The sequence below is a fragment of the Siphateles boraxobius genome, unplaced genomic scaffold (genome assembly GCF_051911475.1).
Source record: "Siphateles boraxobius isolate OS27281-9 unplaced genomic scaffold, OSU_SipBor_1 65, whole genome shotgun sequence".
Lineage (NCBI taxonomy): Eukaryota > Metazoa > Chordata > Actinopteri > Cypriniformes > Leuciscidae > Siphateles > Siphateles boraxobius.
The window spans coordinates 323,747-346,227 of NW_027509192.1; the positions used below are offsets into that span (position 1 = coordinate 323,747).

At 40.6% G+C, this 22,481-nt stretch overlaps 1 protein-coding gene across 6 annotated transcripts in view; it reads left to right on the plus strand.

Annotated features, from left to right (window-relative positions):
* The window catches only part of neo1b (neogenin 1b), a 145,968-nt gene that overhangs the window by 26,051 nt on the left and 97,436 nt on the right, over positions 1–22,481 (plus strand). For all 6 annotated transcript variants that reach the window (XM_077209974.1, XM_077209976.1, XM_077209973.1 and 3 more), the window contains exon 2: positions 13,855–14,172. In XM_077209974.1, coding sequence (XP_077066089.1) covers positions 13,855–14,172 — 318 coding nt within the window. The remainder of the gene's footprint in view (positions 1–13,854; positions 14,173–22,481) is intronic.

Below are 22,481 nucleotides of genomic sequence, written 5' to 3' on the forward strand. Positions count from 1 at the left end.
CAAAACCATCTGCTCTTTACTTTTGGTTGCTGTTTCCAAACAGGTTTCCCGAAATTATGATTGGATATGCAAGATTGGAAACAGATTGAGAACTTTTTTGATATCAGACAATTCTTGCACTACGTCCGAAATCGAATACTTTTCTATTATATACAGTAGTATGCAAAAACAGTATGCCAACTTTTTAAAGGTCGCGAAGTAAGTTCAAATTCAAATGTAGTGCCTACTCAGACAGCACGGGATTTCGGACGTACCATTGATCTCAGATTGAATCAAGTGCGTTGCATTGTGGGCTACAGTGTTCCATTCATAGTGTCTACTTCTCATGATGAGTATTTCATCCAGAACACCCCCAACTGTGCACAGTATACATACTGCAATTTAGCATGCAGTCATCATCCATCCAGAAGATTCTCCAGGTGTTTGGTTCAGAGGAGACGACAGACTCTCTCTCTCTCTCACACACACACACACACACACACACACACACACACACACACACACACACACACACACACACACACACACACACACACACAAACACACACAGCTCACAGATGTCACAGACGGGCTGGTAAATATTCTGCTAGCGTTCTGTTCAGCTGTGAAGCACCTGATGGCAACATGCTCTCATCTTGCTCACACACGCGCAGTGTTTTATTTCAGCTGCTCGGGTCAGTCCGTACTGCAGGTTCACTTGCTTCACGATAACCCATCGCCCTTTGACGCCTCAGCTGGGATCTGAACTTGCTCTACTACTGTAGGAAAACTTTGAGTTAACACACTTCGCCTAGTACCGGGAAACATCAAATGTGGTAAAAAGAACCAGAGAGAAATTTGAGACATTTGCAGTACACAACAAGAGGACATGCATGGAATAGCGGATCCCACAATGCAGTGAGCTTAAAATTGTTTATCCTTGTAATCTCAATTTAATTGCCACTTTACCCATGCATGTTAATAGATTGTTAACCATTTTACATTGCTTAAGTAATGATTTTGTGATCACAAAAGGTCCTTGCACACTAGTCCAATATTTTCGTATGCATTTTTTTCGTATTCGTCATTCGGTGGCTATGAATTGTCAAAACACCTCTCAAAATGCTTTCTTCGGACATGCAAAACGCATAATAATTATTATTTTTTTAAACGCTTTTTTTATGACGGACAAAAGTTTCTGAGGCAAGTGGGTAAACAAGATTGACAGTGTGAGATCGTATTTATTTTTTAACATGCAAAAATTTTGCATGAGAATTTCGGACATTAAGGGGGCTTTTACACTGGGCTTGTTTGCTGCGGTCCGAGGCCCATTGTTCCGGGCGCCCCCCGCAGCGTTGGTCTGGTTTCACACTCAACTTGATTCTATCGAACTCTGCGTTTGCGTGCATCTCACGTCATTGCAAACGTGCACGCCGCATGATAGAAAACATGACGTGGGTCAATATATTGTGTTTTTATTAATTTGGTGCTATTATGCATAGCTGAGTAAACAACCCTGTGTGTGTGTGTGTGTGTGTGTGTGTGTGTGTGTGTGTGTGTGTGTGTGTGTGTGTGTGTGTGTGTGTGTGTGTGTGTGTGTGTGTGTGTGTTGCACAAGCTATATTTCCGCTGCTTGCAAATGGACTCTTTTGAGGAGACAGTGGACTTCCATTAATTTGTTGCCCTGATTGCACGCACTACGCGCAAATACACTGCAGACTCACTCTTTCTCATAACCAAGGTAAATCTTCATCCCTTACGTGTGTTTTATTTAACTAAATGCATCATAATCGGTTAAAACGCATGCGCAGGATACTTTACTTCCTGAACAAGTGTGCACCTGAGTCCGTGTTGCTTTCACATACACGCGAACTGCAGCACGGTTCGGGAGCAACCGAACTCACACCAGCTCCTCCAGGTAGTCTCAGGTTCGGCACCCAGTGCGCACCCGGGTCCCATGACAGCGTTCACATTAGTGATTTTTCATGTGAACCGTGCCCCGTTCCGAACTAAACTGCCAGTGTAAAACCCCCCTAAGAAAATATACTTCATTTGAGTTTTTCAGCACTGCAACAAAAAACAGTTTGGAACGTTTAGCGCTACATGTTAAATGCCTTTAAAAAAAAAAAAAGAGCAGTATACTGGATATACTGCTGTTTAGAAGTGCATGTTTCTTTCCTTGTTTTCTTAAGTGACCTTTAGTTCTGGTCTTTGCTCTTGCGTCTTTGACCGCGTGCATCTGTGTGAGCAAGATAAAGACTAAATGATGCATTTTGAGGGAGACTGGTGAAAAACTGTTAAATGCTTCAAATCTAGAAGAGGAAAAACTGTCAGTCTACCTCAGAGAGATGGGTCTGATATCAAGCCTGTAATTACGCAGGGATGTGACTTGCCTTTTAAAGCAACAGGGGAGAATTGGTAGTAGGAGGAATGCAATCTTTCTCTCCAATCTTGTCTGTTTTGAATTATTTAATCGGTGCACAATGTTTGCAACTGTTACAAATGTTAAAATCCATGTTGAATGAGATGCTCTTGCATTTTCAGCGTGTGTTTCCCCCCCAAACTCTTATTGGTCTCCAGACAGGGTTGTGGAGGTCATTAAACCTCCACAGTGCCCGTTTGGGTTCTGCTGACCTTAGCGGGCCGGTTGTCGCAGGAGGAATAAGAATCAGAGGTCATTGATTTGCAGTGGTGCACTGGAATATCTTCTCTCGCTGCAGGGGAGGAACTGATGCTGGGTTTTCCGATTTTTGCTTTTATTTCTGGATCAAGCAGGATCCATGTGATGCACGCATTGGTATCAAGCGGCAACCTTCCAGTCTCTCTTGAATCCGACAAAGAAGTAACTTAAACTGCAATTCATCGACTAGAGACTGGCTCCAAAAGAGAGTCAATCCCATAAACACCCATGTTAAAATGCCCATATTTACAGCAGAATTTGTTTTTTACATCTTGGTGCAAAAAGTGGTTTTGGTCTATATAGCTAATTTTGCCCTTCTTGACAACTGTGAGGAGGATGAATTTTCTTATAACTCATCCGTTTAAATTATATTAAGCCTTAAAGTTCTGCATAATTAAGGGCGTGGCAACTTGAGTGACAGGTGGATTGCCACTGATGTCACTACTAGCCGTTTGTCTGCTAGCGTCACTCACCTCAGCTGATCCCGCCTCTTTACCCATTTTCGTTTATCTAGGAGTGAGTGCGGCCAAGATGGCGACGGCCGGCTCCGCCCACTTAAGGCCTAAAAAATGCTCTTTAGAAACCAATGGGTGACATCACGTCCATATTTTTTTTCAACACACTACGTCCATATTTTTTTTTACAGTTAGTAACCACGTTTACCCTTCAAATTGTGCAAATTGAAATTGCGATTTAAAAAAAACACGCCCAATGGAAACATGTAATTTTCTCAAAAACTCTCATTTACAGCAAAAAAGTTTTTACGCTCACATGAGGTGGTTTTTCGGGCAATTAGAAAAAGAAATATTTTGCAAAATTGCAATGGAAACATTTTTTGCGCATTTACAGGTCACCTGATGTAGATGACGCGGTATGTTTGGACAGAATACGAGACATAGTTCTTTATTAAATTAATAAAAGACAAAATAATTACAGGAATACTGGATTCTAAACCTCAAAGAAATCAAGACCTCAAAGTAGATATGAGGGAGAAACCTTCAAACACCAGCCGCTCCAAGTATAAGGGGCTTTCCTTACCATTAATGCTTGGATAACACACACACGTCTCCTTCGATTAATAATAATGGCCAGTGCAGTGGCTGGGATATACGTAAATCTACCAACATCTGTCGCCATGATTTTTGGAATGACTTATAACGAGAGGAAAAAAATTACGTTTTAGTCGCAAAACATCGGTTAATGGAAACGCCGTCATTTCGCAATAATTTTTTGGCGACATTTAGGAAAAAATCGCAAAAGTTTTCCGCAAATCTGTAATGGAAACGCACACGCCTTGTGATTTGGTATGTTGCAGTTGCACTGTGGTACGTGCAAACATTTACACACAAAATTGTTCATTCCCATTGAAATTGTGGTGGTTGGTTGAGGAAAGTACAAAACAAAGTTATTATAACTTTTCATTTAATCTTTATTTCTTTTTTTCTCTTAGTTTTAGGCTTATTGCATGTTGAAAAAAGACATTAATCCCGCCATTGACTTCTGACGCTAACAGGTTTCTGGTTCGAGACTCGCAGATTTTTCCAGCCTTGAATTTAGTGGAAAGTGAAGGGCTTGGGTTTAGAAAACATTTGAGCTGCAACTCATTTAAATGCTTTTGTTAAACCTGACATTAACTCACCAACATGGTCCAATACATAAGCACACATGGCTATTTAATCGAGGTCTGTCTTCCTGGCTTTCATTAGCATTAGCATCAGCACGGAAAGGTCAGTGGTGTGCTTATTGTTTTATGAAGCTTTAGTCTGAAACCCTGTGACTGTGGTAACTGTTTCAAGAGTTTAATGGAGTGTTTGTGTTTGTTTTGATAGAAATCGAACCAGTGGTTTTGGAAAAGAAAACATTAGGAAATATAATGAGGCTCATAGTCTCTTAATATGCCACCATGACTTCCACTGTTTTCCATGAGATTCTGGAGGATTTGATATTGATGATAACAAGCCAGTTATGGGTTATTTGTTGGTGTGCTGATCAATGTAGCTGCTCTGATACTGACTTTCTCGTCTCAGAGTAATCAATGGCAGTCGGTAAAGCGTGTGTGTGTGTGTGTAAGCTGTTGGAGCTTTCTAATAGAGCTGTGGGTGTCTCTTCATTAATCAATGTCCAAACTGCATGCAGAATCTATCACATATAGTATAATGAAATCACTGCACACCACGCCGCTGTTGTTCCCCGACTCGCCTTCTTTTGATTAGCATTTGGCTCATTTTCCTCACGTTTAATCAGCTCTGAAAGAGAGCGTATCTCGAAGTGGCACTCCATTGGTTCCTTCACGAGTCGGACTGAATTCGGTGGCGGTGTGTGTATCTGGAGGGGTGCCAGTCGGGTATTTGGATGGCGTCTGAGTGTTGACGCAGACGTTCTCTCAGATACTTTCTCTTTCTTTCCCCATATGTCTCTTGTCCCGTCCCAAATGGAGGCCTTAGGAATTGCAGTATATGAAGTCCACACATTCGGGATGTAAGCTACATGTAGTCTTCAAAGAATTTAAAGACTAGATGGTTGTAAGAATTTGTCAATTCAATTATGTTGGCCAGTGAGTGAGTGAGTGAGTGAGTGAGTGAGTGAGTGAGTGAGTGAGTGAGTGAGTGAGTGAGTGAGTGAGTGAGTGAGTGAGTGAGTGAGTGAGTCATACTCCCTCTCAAACACACTCACTATTGATTGATTGAAAAATAAGGTCCTCACCAAGCTTATTTATAATGCATATATCATTTTGTATATATGTATAATTTTTTTTAAATACATTTTTAATAGTCAACAATTAATTGTGCATGCTCATATTCTCTACTTTTCTACAATTTCCTTCACTGTAATTTAATGCTTACCTAATTTGAAAACACTCATAATTTAAATAAAATATAAAATAAATCCCAAACATACCGCTGATTGTTACATCAAAAGCAACTTTTAAAGAAAACTAATTTACTTTGAAATGTCCTTTGATGGCCAAATAAGTTCTCCAAACTCTTCAACAAAGACCAAGATGAGCTTTATGTTAGTCTGCATGAGTGCCGGTTATGTAGTAACAGTCGATGGCGTAATTCAAGGCTGGCTCTGAGAGCGGTCCCTGGGGGCCGACAGTCAAGGGCCCCTCAGGAGGTCCACGTCAACGCTGTCAATGTGTGTTCTCCGGGAGAGAAACGAGCCCGAGGCAGCCTGTCGTCCCTGGTTCAGAAGGGGCATTCCCAGCGGGACTCTCCTATTGGCTGATCTGAAGCGTCAGTCATCATTAGAGAGTTGCCATGGTGACGCAATTCCCGTACCCGAAATCTCCCATTCCTCACCAAATGCTTTCTATGTCCCTGAGCAGAATCTGCGTTACGGTGTTATTGTCTGCTATACACTTTCTGAAAAGAAAAAACTCTGTATAAATATCTTCCAGTTATATCGATTTGAGTATCATCCAGCATACAGAAGTTCATATTTTCATAAATGATAAATTAATATGTAAAGTAGTGCACTAGTGTGATACGTACATGAACATGCGGCCTAAAACAAAGTTGATTTAAAAGCGTAATAAAGTGAGAGGGGCTTGTTTCATTGTAATTATAACGTGACTGATTGCAGTCATCAACTGTGAATATTTGTCCTTCCCCTTTCAAAAGTGTCAAAAGAGATTAAAGTATGACTATTTTTATTCTTATGACTAATATTATGTTAAATATTTAAATTAGTGGTTGATCAATTTTGGCTTATTTTTTCAACTTTTGGGCCCTCCTAATATTGAATACTTGGTTAATTAACTGCTACTGCTCTTTTTTATTTTTGTAAAGGATGTATTTATCCAATTACCCTGGCTTGCAAACAAGTCTCTAGTCTTCAAATCTTCAGAGAACAAAATATATGAAGATTATAAATCCACTTCGTAAAAACCTATTAAATGATTTGTTCTCAATACGAGTGTTTTGATATTCTCACCGCTCGCTGAAACAAATCAAGGAATTATATGCAAACTACTCCTCTCAGGAATAAAACCAATATTTGAGCAGACATAGGTGAGACTTCAAAGACTTTCTTGTGTGCCACCCAAGGAGAAGAAGATAAAGAGAGAGAGAGAGAGAATGAAAGGGAAACACTCGAGCAGTTTTACCCACTAATACCTGCATGTGTTCCCTCAGGCGAGCTGTGCGCCCTCGACTCGTTTCAACAGGTTATGATGTGCTCATACACAAGGTTAAATGCTCGACGCAAATATGAAATCTAGACGCAAATGTATGGCTTATTCTTCTTGCAATACTATAGCACAAATAAACCTCGGTACACAAGGGGGCGATAGAGTTTCCTTCAAATAAATCACTTAAAATATTTACTTTTTTTAATAATTATTTTTGCATTTATCTTTACCATTATTTAATGCTCACTTAAATGTAATATTTTAAAACACTAATAATTAAAAAACACTGTTAAATATCTTTTAATGAAATTCCAAAATGTATATACACGACTGGTCCAACGTTTGGATTAATTTAAGATTTTTTTAAATGTTTTTGAAAGAAGTCTCTTCTGCTCACCGAGGCTGCATTTATTTGATCAAAAATACAGTAAAACAGTTATATTGTGAAATATTATTAGAATTTAAAATAAATAATTTATTCCTCATCAGTACTCCAGTCTTCAGTGTCACATGATCCTTCAGAAATCATTTTAATATGATGATTTTCTGCTCAAGAAACATTTCTGATTGGGTGTTTGAGAAATGCAAAGAAATCGAACGGCCTCTGTAACTTTTTCTTTTGTCACAAATGTTCATTCTACCTTTTGAATCAAGACTTGCATTGTTACAGTGAGGTAGCAGAGATCCTCAACGATAGCTCCCGTCTCCTCGAGGACATCCCGAGAGATTAATTGATCCCAGAACTATTATTTGTCATCATTACCCTCCATTTCCTGCTGGCATTGCTCTTTAGTCTCCAGATGAGTGTGGAATCACTGTTTTGAGAGGCTGTTCTGCTGTGCTTTTTTGCATTTGCCTGGTTTTGTAGAGAGCTAATGGCGTGCAGAATCAATTTCTTCTTGGCCCCGGTCCCTCACTGAAAGCTGGATAGAAGTTTTGCAGACCGCTCACGCCACTTTCATTTAGGGCACGGGATGTGTTTTATATTTCGTTTCGGGTTGAAAAACAACGTTTTAGGGGGCGCAGGGAGGGTAAAATCCAGTTTACGGCTTCAGGCGGACTCTTCAAACTTGTGGTGAATGTGTTCGTTTCAGACCACAGGTTTGAACTGAAGGTGAAACCGTTTTCCAAATCATCCAGCATGGCCAGATTGCATTGCGGATTTTAATTTTTTTCCCAAATGGAGGCCTCAGGAATTGCAGTATATGAAGTCCACACTAAGCTAGTCCTCTAAACTGCATGTTTGTGATGTAAGAATTTGTTAATTCAATGATTTTGGCCAAACTAAAGGTGAACATTGCTGTTCTACACCGAGCTTTGTGTTGTTGTTGTTTTCCCACTGCCAGAGTTCATGGAGTCATACTTGCTTTTGGAAATAAAGCTTGAACTTCAGCAGGCGTGGGGCAATTGCTTTGCATCGGATTTCACACTGTTGAGCCTTTGCCACGTTTGCTTGTTACAGTGGGGCTTTATTATTGTAATTTGATTAATGGCAAAGTCTTTGTTGGAGCCTCCTTCAATAGTGCCATTGTGTCAGTGGACCAGAAGTGACTTCCCCCTCCCGCTGGGTCTTGAAGACTGCTGAAACCCTCTCTCGTTGGAGGGGAAAATAATTTGACAGGCCCGCACCCCCGTCACCAGGACTCCCATAATGCCCCCCGTGGGCCCGGCTGCTTGTTCTCACTCGTGTGAGTGATGAAAGAGTGGGACGAGAAGAATCAGCCCTCATTGTCTTGCCATAATCAATTACCGTTCTGCAAACGCTCCCCTTAGACCAGCAGCATCGCCTCCATCAAGATGAGTCGCAGTAGATATAGTCTTATAAAACAGTCACAGATTTGTTTTTTTTTCAGGCAGTTTGATGGTTTTATATGCATCTGAGCCGTTCTTAAGATGCTAACATGAACCCTGTGTTGGTAGATAGCGTATATGTGTTTTGTGTATCTTTTAATAAGTTTGCAAATCCTTATTTGCAAGTCACCTTGGATAAAAGTGTCTAAATAAATACATGTAAATGTATGGGTAACATTTTTGCAAAAAAAAAAATTCTGAAGGCAAAGTAAGAAATCCAGTTGTATAATCAAAGTTGTGAACTGCAGATTGGTCACTAAAATGAATATGGAAGCGGTTCACAATTTGTTGAATTTGTGCTTCAGTATAAATTGAATATTATTTTTTTATATACACATACATACACAACACACACACACACACACACACACACACACACACACACACACACACACACACACACACACACACACACACACACACACACACACACACACACACACACACAAAGTAGTTAACATTTAAAGTGGATCAAAACCTTTTATCAAAGTTAAACATGAATTTACACAATATCCGTACTCGTCTTTGGACAACTTTTATAAACTTTTTTTGATCCACTTCAAATGTTGACTACTGTATATTTGTTATATTTTACAATTATTTGTCCTTTTTTTCTTTAGACTTTTATTCAGAAAACTTTAGTGTTTTTAAATTATGCATAAATAAATTATTAATAAAAATCATGTATTTTTGATAGAAAAAAATATCCTTTTTAATATATAATTGGAAAATTTCATGCATTACACTCTTAAATATTTACTTTAGAATTTTTATTTCTGTATAATTCTGTTCAGACAACTTCTGTGACTGGGTTTAAGATAAATGGTGTCCATATCAGAGAATTATGGAAATGATAAAGGGGTTTAAATGCCTGAGGTGCTATTTTTATTTATTTAAAGGTTATTATGATGCTTTCTGAAAATGTAATTGGATACAGTATTGCAAAATAATATGTTGAAATATCACTGGAAATATCAGGTAACTGAATTATCTGATTGGTTTAGTGGTTGACGTAAGGCCTTTGGTTCAATGGATTTGTATAATTTATAAAGCTTTGGTCTAGTCTGTAACTTGTTGAAAATAATTGTCCATTTCTGCCAAAAACGGATGCTATTTTAGTGCCTGATGAAGGAAAATGTGCTTTGTTAGTTCAATATGTGCCTGATGTTGTGGGTGTCTACAAAAATGATACAAATAAAGTAAGTATATAGCAAAATAAACTAATCGAAATCAAACTAAAGCCCATGATTTATCATATTACCATAAGGTAATTGAATTAGCTGATTGGGTCGGCAGTTGGCGGAACACTTGAGTTCAATCAATATATTGTCCTCGATTCTGAATGTATTGTGTTACCAATGGGTGTGGAAATGGATTGTGGGATATCTGCCCTCTGGGATGCTCAATTTCCATGTTTTATGAGGTATAAATGGAGTCCTGAGGGAGGAACCCCACTCTATCCAGATGAGCCCCACTTTTATTGCCGTGAAGCGGCCCACCTGTCATCCACACGGGTCTTATGGAGATGGATTACATGTGCAGCTTTTCTCTGTGAATCTGTAATCTTGAGTCACAGCGTGAGGTTAAGTATCCTAACATGCTAATGCCTTACAGAAAGGGATGGGGGGGAGAACAATGTGATTGGCTGATGAGTGTGAAGAAGTGTGAGGAGACGCTATTGATAACCTGTTGAGTGCTAATGACACTTTGTTTTAAGGTTTAACTTTGCTTTCAGCATAAGATCCTATTTTGCCCTCAGAGCGCCTGATGTTTGGAGGTGTTTGTTCTCTGAGCAAATTCTGATTTATCTGAAGCATTTGAAAGCGTCAGGTAGAAATGAAAAGACCAGTTGCCTGAAGATGAAAAGACAAAGGGAAAAACACAGATGAAAGCATGAACTCCCTAATTCTGATTGGAGTTGGTTCAAGTAAATGTAAAATGAAGGGAGGAAATGTTGTGTGTGTGCAAATAAAGCTACTAGAATATAAATACAATTTGTTCTTTAGCGTCCCGCAGAACTGAGGCTCTAACTAATGTGAATGCGAATGAATTGTGATGTTTTAAATTATGTAACTCAACGCTGTCTACAAAGCTTAAATGTGATTAAAACATTCTCCATTACAGTTTAATGTGCAGAGATAACTAAATGAGCCGTTTATGGATTCTGTCGGAAACATTGAGCCTCATTCCCTAATTCACTAATTTCATGTTTCGCATGATTTTGTGCGCAGAAAGAATCTCACACTGGATTAAAGTAGAGTCTGCCGTTCTCAAAACCAGTTAAAACACAAATGTTACAGTTTAAATGTTAAATGTTACATTTAATCGTGTTACAGACCTCTCATTTGTCGTGCATAAAATTTAAGTTTAAAAATAAAAGTTCAAATTCTGCTAATTGATGATATGTCTACTTTTTTATTTTCTTGGGTCTGTAATTGCAAGTAGGCTGTCGATAGGGCGGGGTATTGTTAGGAATTTCACAATTCGATTTCGATTCGATATTGATTTATTAGCTTCGATCTCGATTCAATAATTAGTAAATGCACAAGTAATTAAGTACCGGAGTATATTTGTAAATAATGTGTGCAGTATTACCAATGTTTAAGAACAAATTGAGAACACATTTGCACACACACGCAAGGAGTCTCACTCTCTTCCTCTCTGTTGTGCGCGCGCTACGCGGTTTGGAGCTTGCGAGCTCTAGATTTCGGGAGATTTGAACTAATTTGCGTACATCAGGGAGCCGCTATCAATATGCGGGAGACTCCCGGAGAGTTATTGTTGTTCTTATTATCGTTTAGGGGGGTCAGGGGAACATTTTTGGGTAGCTTTAGCCCCCCTAAAATAGGCCTAATGACATCCCTGGTTGGCGGTGCAGGCTTGAACGGAGTGCAGCTACTGTCCGTAAAAACAGCTGTTTTGGTAAAGCATGTCTTGTACAACGCTGAACGCTCTCACTAGAGTGTTATCCACAGCGCCGCCACTGGCCGGTGGGCTCAATCGATTCATAGGATTTGATGAATCGATATTGAATTGAGAAACAAATAATTGCAATCTATTGATGAATCGATATTTCTACCCAACCCTAGCAGTGGACGTTGATGTCCACAAACCCATGATGGACCCTAGAGACGGTGGATGGGCAAATCCCCGCTTGTAGCGCCATCTCAAGTGTCACTATCCTTGCTTTCACGCTCATCTATGCTTCGCCACCATCTCTTGGTCTCTTAAGCGCCACTCATGTACATTCCCACAATGCAACAGGCTCTCAAACTGAAGCTTGTCATGGTCCGTTAAAGGATATAGTATGTGACAGTTTAACCGATTTCCTTGATTTTGTTTTTGTATCTCTGCAGCTTTTCCTTACCAGCCGTTCTAGGCCACTTCTCGTTCTCTTCAGTCTTTGTATGTGTCAGTATCTCTCTCCCCTCTCATTCACTAGTATGCCATTTCCCTGGAGAGTCCTTGCCCCTTTCTGAGAGGTCTCGCTGACTGAGGCGGTTTTGAAGTGGGTTTTCCTCAAAGTGTGCAGACTAAGGCTAACAGCTTATACTTATCAACCCAACAGCCTCATTTTCTGGCTGTCTCTGGGCTTATGGGTCAAGCATGCATCACTGTTGCCCTCCAACAGCAATTCTGGACTCCATCCGATTACTCACAGCCAGCCTGTGACAAACATCCAAAGCCACATACAGGGGCACTTTTGGCCACGTTAGTCCAAATGTTTTCCTGCTGGCTTTTCTACAGTTAGCATGAAACTGTGGCTTTCCTATGCGTTGCATGGTCTTTTTTTAGATTGAGAAAACGCAAGGACACAAGTTTGCATGTCAAGTTTTGAACGCATTCCAGTTTTAATGGTGCCAAACTACAGTACGACTCTTAGATTTTGTTGGGAGCTTGTGAAACTCATAGTAAAGGCTTCATTGTTTTGTTTAACGTTGGAAATGAAATTGAGCCAATTATATAGCATCATTAAAGTAGCTAATCTGTGAATGGTTTTATGACGTAATAGTAATTATGTGCTGTTTGCTTCTGTTTCTCAGGTACCATTTTTATGAAGACATATTTTTAGTACCAAATTAGCTTGCTTGACAAACAAGCAGCTTCTGTCTCAGATTGTGTATTTGGTGCTTTGTGTTGAACACCAGAAGCTTGTCATTTCCTACGTAATTAAAGTACGAAGCAGCTTGCTACGTTACGCAAAGTCTTGCCGTAATTGTTTTCGCACAACACCACTGGTGCAGATAATTGGCCATTAGTGCCGTCTGAACAATGCAGGTTGGTGGCTGAACGCTGTTATGTTTTTTAATTATATGTCACTTTAAACTTCAAGCAATTATGTTGGTTTATAACTTTTCCCAGAGGTATTTTTGCTCAGTGTGGACAGGTGAGGGACTTGACCCATGAATGGTCCAGAATAAAATTCACTTAGCCAACAAAAGAACATGATGAAAGAGCTGAAATCTTGTGTTTTTGATAGCATCATTTCAAAGATTATGTTGGTTTATTATTGCATGCAGGGTTTGAATTTAACTTTTTCACTCACTGGCCAATTTGGCTACTATATTTTTAAGTTACCAGACATTTAGAACTACTAGCCAAAAAAAAATAGGAATGAAAAGAACCAGATTAACCTTGTCACAGCTTTATACATTAATTTCTTTGTCAAACAAAATCCTGTCATTCGGCCATCTCTTCCCTTCCTCTTTCATCATCATCACCAAAAATGTGTTTTAGGTGGATAGATCAAAACAGTACAAACAATATATAAAAAATGTTGTATGTTGGAAAATATCAATGTATTTTCTGTTAAACAAATGCTTTTTAATCTTATCTTCACTATAGCTTCATTGCAAATGAACAAGCGCGCCGTTATTTGTTGCGTAGCGACGTGTGTGTTCAAGTAAGCCAGATATGAGCAGATTCTGCACAATACGCTGTATTTAATATATCATGATAACTCACGAGTTGAGTATTTGCGCAGATTTGGCTTACTCAAACTTCCCCAGCAAAGTGAGTAAACATAAGTAACACCAAATTGGCTAGTGATTGGCTAGCGCTACCCTCATTTGGCAGGTTGGCGGGTGTTCATTTCAAAGCCTGATTGCATGCAATTGGTGTTGATTCAAGAGCTAAATTTTAGTTGGTCATACTAATGACAAAGTGCATTCACGCTGTAAATCCTGTAACACCCTCTTCTCTCTGTCCTCAGGTTCTGCCATTCAAGGTTTCACCCCGTTCAGGTTCTCTGTTGAACCCGTGGACACGCTAGCCGTACGCGGGCTTCCCGCTGTGCTGAACTGCTCAGCCGCTAGCGACGCTCCCGTACGGGTGGAGTGGAAGAAGGATGGGACGTTCCTGAACCTGGTGGCGGACGACCGGAAACGACAGCTAGCCGACGGCTCGTTGCTCATCAGTACGGTGGTCCACTCCAAACACAATAAGCCTGATGAGGGTGTGTATCAGTGTGTGGCCACCATCGACAATCTGGGTACCATCAGCAGCCGAACCGCACGACTCACAGTGGCAGGTATGAAAATTACGTTTTGGATGTTCATAAATCATGTCATAACCCTTTAAAGGTCCTATATTATGCAAAATTCACTTTTGCATGCTGTTTGGACATAAATGTGTGTTGGCAGTGTGTGTACACAACCACCCAATAGTGATAAAAATCCACTCACTCCTTTTTTATTAATCCCCATAAATCATCAGCAGTGTCTCCCAACGACATGTTTTCGGAATGCTGTTTTAGTGACATCACTACAGTACAGGCCCCGCCCACGAATGTTGACAGACACTGCCGTTTTAACATAGACCCGCCCTGATCGAGTTCACAGCTGCTGCACTGACCAGAATGTCTCCCAGCGTTATAGGTGTTGTGTGGCCAGATGTTCAAAGCTCTCTCTATTTACTCCCGAAATCTGAGGCAGCCGCTGAAGACGATGTGGAATTATTTAGTTTTTAAAGAAAATGCTCCCTCAACTCTACTGAAATCCGTTTATGTACTTGCGCACTTCTTATATCTTACTGTTTCCTCAGCTCTTACGGTGAGCTTCTGAAGTAAAACTGACGCTTCATCTTTTGTGTTATGTACAGTAAACTTTATTAAACTCATCAGTATATGTTTGATCCTCATTAGGACCTGGTCCGAAACAGCAGACTTGCAGGCTATTAATAGTGGATACATACAAGCAGATGACAAATACGTTATAACCGTAATTAAAGTACTAAACTATACCTGTTCCATCTCTATACAGCACTCTGACTCTGTAGGCATTGTTGTCCGACTCCAGGTCGAAATGAACACCGTTACTGAGAGTTTCTGATATTATTATCATCATCATGCTGTGAGATGAACTTGTCCTGAGACTGAGCGCGAGCTCTTGAAGCTCCGCCTCCTGTGCAGTGCTTATTTGCATTTTAAGGGCACACACTAAAACAGCGCGTTTTTCTGAGCACCAAAAAATGACAATTTAAACATCCTGTAAAAAATGATCTGTTGTGTATTTTGAGCTAAAACTTCACATACAGACTCTGGGGACATCACAGACTTATTTTACATCTTGTGAAAAGGGGCATAATATGGGACCTTTAAAGCATACTGTATCATATTTGATACACTGCCTTTAAAGGATCAACGTGATCAAAACCTGTTGCACACAATCTACTTCATGCCCTCTGTCGTCTGATTGGTTGTTTAGCAGGTTGAAAGGCCTTTTAGTATAATTGTAAAAATGTCCACCTTCAGCTTGTGGTTCATGTCTTTTTGCTGTGAAATCTTTAATGATTTCTATAAAGATAATGTAAGAGTAACTTTTATATCGTTAGTATATTTAAAGATGAACATTACTGGACTGAATCATTTTAGGTTTACTTGATTATCCATACATTTTTGTTTAAAAATCAGTCATATGGGTTATACTGTTATAAAGATCTATTTATAATCACAAGCTATTATTTGCATCACAAGCTATCAGAATTTCATCTAACTTTTGGGTCATTATAAATATTAGCAACTGCACCACATTACATATTTGGCTCAGTTTGGGACATTGTTTTTTTTTTTTTTTTTTAAAAAGCTCCATATTCTCACTTTATTATAATACTCTAGCCATAAAAGCCTGATGGATCAAATATGATACTTGACTTTAAAAAAAACACTTTTTTTTAAGACTTTAATCTAAAGGTTTAATAAACTCTTCCATATACAAGAAAATTCAATTTTTTTTTCTCTTACTATTATTTCATATGTCAGGTTTTACAGGGTTATTTTTTTTTAACACTACAAGGTTTTTTAAGAGTTATTCTAGTCTGAATCTCAAACGGCATGCGCTCTGACCATCTGCTGCGTATGAAAATGGCAAGATCTTTCTCAAACTCCCCATTTTTTTCTGAGTCCGGCTGAATGAATATCTATCAGTCGGTCCATTGGGAACGCATTATTCTGTCAGAGTTCAGAGCTGATCTCGGATCAGTTTTCCGCAGTCGTGGGTTTTCCTCTACAGAACGCGGGTCAGCTCATGTAGTCGAGCTTCACACTATGCTATGAATCTAACAGCAGGATTAGTGTGTGTTTGAACAGCAGGGTTAGATATCATCCAGGCCTTCACAGTTTGCTCTGACTGAAACCTCCATTTCCTTAAAAGACGCCCAGCAGAGTTTTCCACTGTTTGTTAGTTTTACTTCTTAAGCAAACGCAGTTGTAGTGAGAAAATCCAATGGGAAGAACCAGAATTGATATAATATGTTTATGTAGAGATTTTAGAGCTCAAAGGTTGCTCTTTTGGTTGCACTTGGAAGATTTAAATGCTTCATTTAAGTATCAGCTTTGCCTCAGAGGTTTCTCCTGAAGTTCCTTAGAAGAAGAAAAAAGGAAACATGAGTCAATAGTCGTCATACAATAAGTGTATAGACCTATGAAATTGTGTATAGCAGCTCAGATGAATAATTTTATTAGAAATATTGGAGTTCTTATTGAGATCTCTGACTCTTGATTACTGACTTAAGTATAAGTGAATCTGAGCAAGGTTTGAGCTCTTTTCCCAAACTCTAGAGGAGGAACTTCAGTTTATCTTTAGGAGAAACATCTGAGAAGCAGCAGACTTCAAGTCTTTATTTAATATATTTGCTATCTGTGAGGAATACATTTAGTTGGGTAAATGGTGTGTGCTCGTGCTCTTTTTGTACAGTGTTTAAATCTAATTTACCGGCTATAAACTTCATATGATTCTGCAGTTCTGTGCCGTATTGATCTATACTGTAGTGTAATGTATTGATTTGTGCACATGTCGGCAGTTCTGTATCATTAGAATCTGCAGACCTTTCTGTTCTTGCAAAATATAGTGCAAGAAATGTTCCAGGATTACAGTATGTTATTGTGCTGCTGAGTACAGCAGTATTGTTTGATGGAAGCTTCTGATTGGTTCTTTGTTCACTGGGGCGTGGCCAAATTCTGATCCATTACCCAACTTTGAATATAAAGCAAACTGAAATATATTTATTTTGTATTTGTCGAGGGGAAATTTGGTATTCGGTGAGAGGAAAAATAAAAATGTTAGATCTATATATTTGAGATAATTGTTTTTTTTCTTATTAAATATCGTATTTCCCTCAAATATTACATATTACAAATATGAATGCTATTTTGCAAGTTCTCATGTTGATCCAAATCTCTATGATTTTTTTTTTCTTCCATGTTTTGAAGAATGTCTAAGCTGCTCTTTCTTCACAATATAAGCTTTTCCAGCACCAAAATGGCAAAAAAACACCATACAACAACTTAAAGTTATTTTTCTTTACTGTTATTCATTCTCTGTATTGGTTTGGAGCAACTTGAGGGTGACTATATTTAATTTTGGGGGGCAACTATCTCTAAGTTGTCGTTTTGCAACGATCTCACTGTGTTAAAAGTGATTTCTGTCCTCTTCTTCCACATGCATGTACCATTACTCAGGTTTTCACTCAGGAATATGAGCCACTGGAAGAAAGCTGACAGGTTTTTGGAGGGAAATGTTCCGCCTGGTCTTTTAACTCGGTTTAAAGAGTTTGACACGTGTGTAGTTTTAACTTCACACATTTGATGGTTCCTCACCTCTCCGCCTGTCTCTCTGGCCTTCAGGGGAAATTGGTCTTAAAACACAAGCGTTCTCTCTTTATTCTCAAACAAAAATCTGTCTCTTTTCATTTCTCCATTCGTCAGATGCTTTCTCACTGAGATCTGGCCTCTGAAGCTGTATCAGTGGCTCCATATGCTGCTGGCAGAAATAAAGGATGCTTTCTCTGCTCTGGATGAGGAATGATGTGTTCAGGCTTTCAGAGGAAGGGAATTAGCATCAGTGCATTATACTACATTAAGACTCGGAAGAGCTTTTGTATTTTGGTTTTAATGCCTGTCAGTTTTGTGTTTCTGCTGGAGCTGTGTGCTCCCTGTAATGTGACCCCTGACAGAAAGCACAGATTTACTAGATTTTGCATGTTCTGAACAACATTTGAGCATTGCCTGCCTGCGTAAAACCTACTGGTAGTTGCTAAGGATTGTTCTGGGTGCTTTTTAGCATGTTGTTATGAGGTTTTCCTGGTGGTTTTTAGTCATTACTACATGGATGCTAGGGTGATCTGACTGTGTTTTACAGCACGACTCTGCAGTTGCTAGGATGTCGTGTTTGGTTTCTTACTGTTGTACGGATATTCTGGTCTGTAGATGTGGCTCGGGTTCCTTCAATGTACATCTGTGGGATTTTTTCCACCTATTTTCTGGTCAAGCAGGTAAAAATTATGCATCTGATCACTTAGTAAGGTGACACCAACAACACACATGATTTGAGAAATCATTCATTACGCTGGTCTTAAAGGAATAGTCTACTTCAGAATGAAAATCCTGTCTTCATTTACTCGTCCGCAAGTTTTTTCAAACCTGTATGAATTTCTTTCTTCTGCTGAACACAAAGGAAGATGACTTCCATAGTAGGAAAACAAATACTATGGAACTCAATGGGGTCCATCAACGGTTTGGTTACTGACATTCTTCGAAATGCCTTCTTTTGTGTTCAGCAGAAGAAAGAAATTCATACAGGTTTGAAACAACTTGAGGACGAGTAAATGATGACAGAATTTTCATTCTGACATGGACTGTTCCTTTAATTAACCATTAACTTCAAGTATGAGTTGTAGTAATGATGCTTAACTTGATATGAAGCATTAGTAACTTATCAGCTCAACCTGCTGATTTGAAGGGCTCTAAGACATTCTTGTGCTTCTATTTTTTATAGCCTAGGAATCAACACTAATGCAGTGGCAGAGCACTAGACACACACACACACACACACACACACACACACACACACACACACACACACACACACACACACACACACACACACACACACACACACACACAACAGAGGTTTAAGTGCCTTGTCTGTGTTTTCAGATCTAGCCGGCGGTGCACGGCATGGAGACTTGAGCAATCCCAGGGGCCGTTACACTGAAAGTTCAGGGCAGCCTGTATGAGGAACACACGCAGTATTTCAATTCAATGCTTTTCACAGTTCACAGCAGATCATTTAAAGCAGGACGCCACTCATTCTGACAGTTTCCTAGCATTTATTTCATATGTTAATGGTCGTTTCATTCAGTCATTCATTGCGCCAGGAAAAAGAGTGTGACAAGCCAATGCCATCGTAGCGTCTCTCCACTCTTTACACACACTCATTCTCTTTTTTTTTGGTTTTCTCTCTGTCTCTCTCTCTCTCTCTCTCTCTCTTTCTCTCTCTCTCTCTCTCTCTCTCTCTCTCGTTTTCCTATAAAGACGACGACAATGCTCACTCCATTATTAGTTTTGTTTACAAAATGACCTGGAGAGACACTTGCACCTTCTCTGCTGTGTTTATGGAGTAGCAACCGTAAAATCAAACAAGACAGAAATGCATTATGGGAGCTGACGGAGGCGCCCCAGGCAAGGCAGGAAGAGGCTGAGCCGCTACTTCTGCTGACAATTTATGAAGTGAATTTTCTTTAAGCCAGTTAGTACATCTTACAGCACTGTGCCCTAAAAACTTCCCTAAAACTACAAAAAAGCTGTTTCCTAAACATAACCACTGTGAAATGCTCTTGTAGAGGGAAAGCCTTGTGGGAGGATGGGGAGTTGATTATTCAGGAGCTCGGCCTGGTGAACGAGAAGCTCTTTTATGTTGAAGGAGGGGCCTGAACCATATCTAGAGAGCAGAATATAACAGACTTGAGCATGGACTCTTTTGAATGGCCATTTAAGCAATGATCCAGATATACTACTGTATCGATAATGTATATAAAGGAAACGGTTATCTGATTATTTATACAGTTAAGTATCATTATAACAATATTTGACTGCACAATTCCACAACTGACCATCAAAATCAATCCAGAGTCATGTAACAACAAATAATATAACCCACTTTTTATGATTCAACAATTCAAAAACTATTTTAACAAGTAACACTTTCTTATTTTACAGTTGAAAAATCATTCAAACAAGATGTTTATTGATGCATTGTTTATATTTGAAATCAACCCAAACAAACACCAGATATTTGAAACCCCCTCCGTTCATTGCTCCGCCCCCCAAAATGCTTGAACACGCAAGAGTGGATTTCTCCTTATCAAAGCAAAATAATGCTTCACTAAAGATAAAGCGACGACAACAAACGATTGACAAGGATACAGTACTCGAGTAAATACAAGCAAGAGTTTGTTGTTAGTCTCCAGAAGCTCCAGAGAAACAGTGACACTCAAAACAGTCCTGTTACTAGAGCTAACATTACATCAACAGCTTATCTTGCTTCTGTGAAACAATTTTACTCATGTAACCTTGGTGTCCGTTTTCAGGCCTTCCCTGTTATGTCTATCCAGCACTGGAAAGCTTTTCTAATATTAACGCGTGTCCTAAAGCTCTTGCATGATCATAACCAGAGATATTCCTTTGACCTCTTTTGTAATGTCTCTCAGCCGACTCCCTTTCTACAGTGTTTCTTCAAATCTTTCTCTCTTCACGCCCCCTACTGCTGATTGGCTCACTCTCTCCCCCATCGTGAGTGGACACGCCCCCTACTGCTGATTGCTCACTCTCTCCTCCATCATCATGAGTGGACACACCCCCTACTGCTGATTGGCTCACTCTCTCCCCCATCGTGAGTGGACACGCCCCCTACTGCTGATTGCTCACTCTCTCCTCCATCATCATGTGTGGACACGCCCCCTACTTCTGATTGTACACTCCTCCCTCATCATGAGTGGACACGCCCCCTACTGCTGATTGCACACTCTCTCCTCCCTCATCATGTGTGGACACGCCCCCTACTGCTGATTGCACACTCTCTCCTCCCTCATCATGAGTGAACATGCCCCCTACTGCTGATTGCTCACTCTCTCCTACCTCATCATGAGTGAACATGCCCCCTACTGCTGATTGCTCACTCTCTCCCCCATCGTGAGTGGACACGCCCCCTACTGCTGATTGCTCACTCTCTCCTCCATCATCATGAGTGGACACACCCCCTACTGCTGATTGGCTCACTCTCTCCCCCATCGTGAGTGGACACGCCCCCTATTGCTGATTGCTCACTCTCTCCTCCCTCATCATGTGTGGACACGCCCCTACTGCTGATTGTACACTCCTCCCTCATCATGAGTGGACACGCCCCCTACTGCTGATTGCTCACTCTCTCCTCCCTCTTCATCAGTGGACATGCCCCCTACTGCTGATTGCTCACTCTCTCCTCCCTCATCATGAGTGGACACGCCCCCTTCTGCTGATTGATCACTCTCTCCTACCTCATCATGAGTAGACACGCCCCCTACATCTGATTGCTCACTCACTCCTCCCTCATCATGAGTAGACACACCCCCTACTGCTGATTGCTCACTCTCTCCTCCCTCATCATGTGTGGACACACCCCCTACTGCTGATTGCTCACTCTCTCCTCCCTCATCATCAGTGGATACCCCCCCTACTGCTGATTGCTCACTCTCTCCTCCCTCATCATCAGTGGACACGCCCCTACTGCTGATTGCTCACTCTCTCCTACCTCATCATGAGTAGACACGCCCCCCACTGCTGATTGCTCACTCTCTCCTCCCTCATCATGAGTGAACACGCCCCCTACTGCTGATTGCTCACTCTCTCCTCCATCATCATGAGTGAACACACCCCCTACTGCTGATTGGCTCACTCTCTCCCCCATCGTGAGTGGACACGCCCCCTACTGCTGATTGCTCACTCTCTCCTCCCTCATCATGAGTGAACATGCCCCCTACTGCTGATTGCTCACTCTCTCCTACCTCATCATGAGTGAACATGCCCCCTACTGCTGATTGCTCACTCTCTCCTCCCTCATCATGAGTGAACATGCCCCCTACTGCTGATTGCTCACTCTCTCCTCCCTCATCATGAGTGGACACGCCCCCTACTGCTGATTGCTCACTCTCTCCTCCCTCATCATGAGTGAACATGCCCCCTACTGCTGATTGCTCACTCTCTCCTCCCTCATCATGAGTGGACACGCCCCCTACTGCTGATTGCTCACTCTCTCCTCCATCATCATGAGTGGACACGCCCCCTACTGCTGATTGGCTCACTCTCTCCCCCATCGTGAGTGGAAACGCCCCCTACTGGTGATTGCTCACTCTCTCCTCCCTCATCATGTGTGGACACGCCCCCTACTGCTGATTGTACACTCCTCCACCATCATGAGTGGACACGCCCCCTACTGCTGATTGGGCACTCTCTCCTACCTCATCATGTGTGGACACGCCCCCTACTGCTGATTGCACACTCTCTCCTCCCTCATCATGAGTGAACAT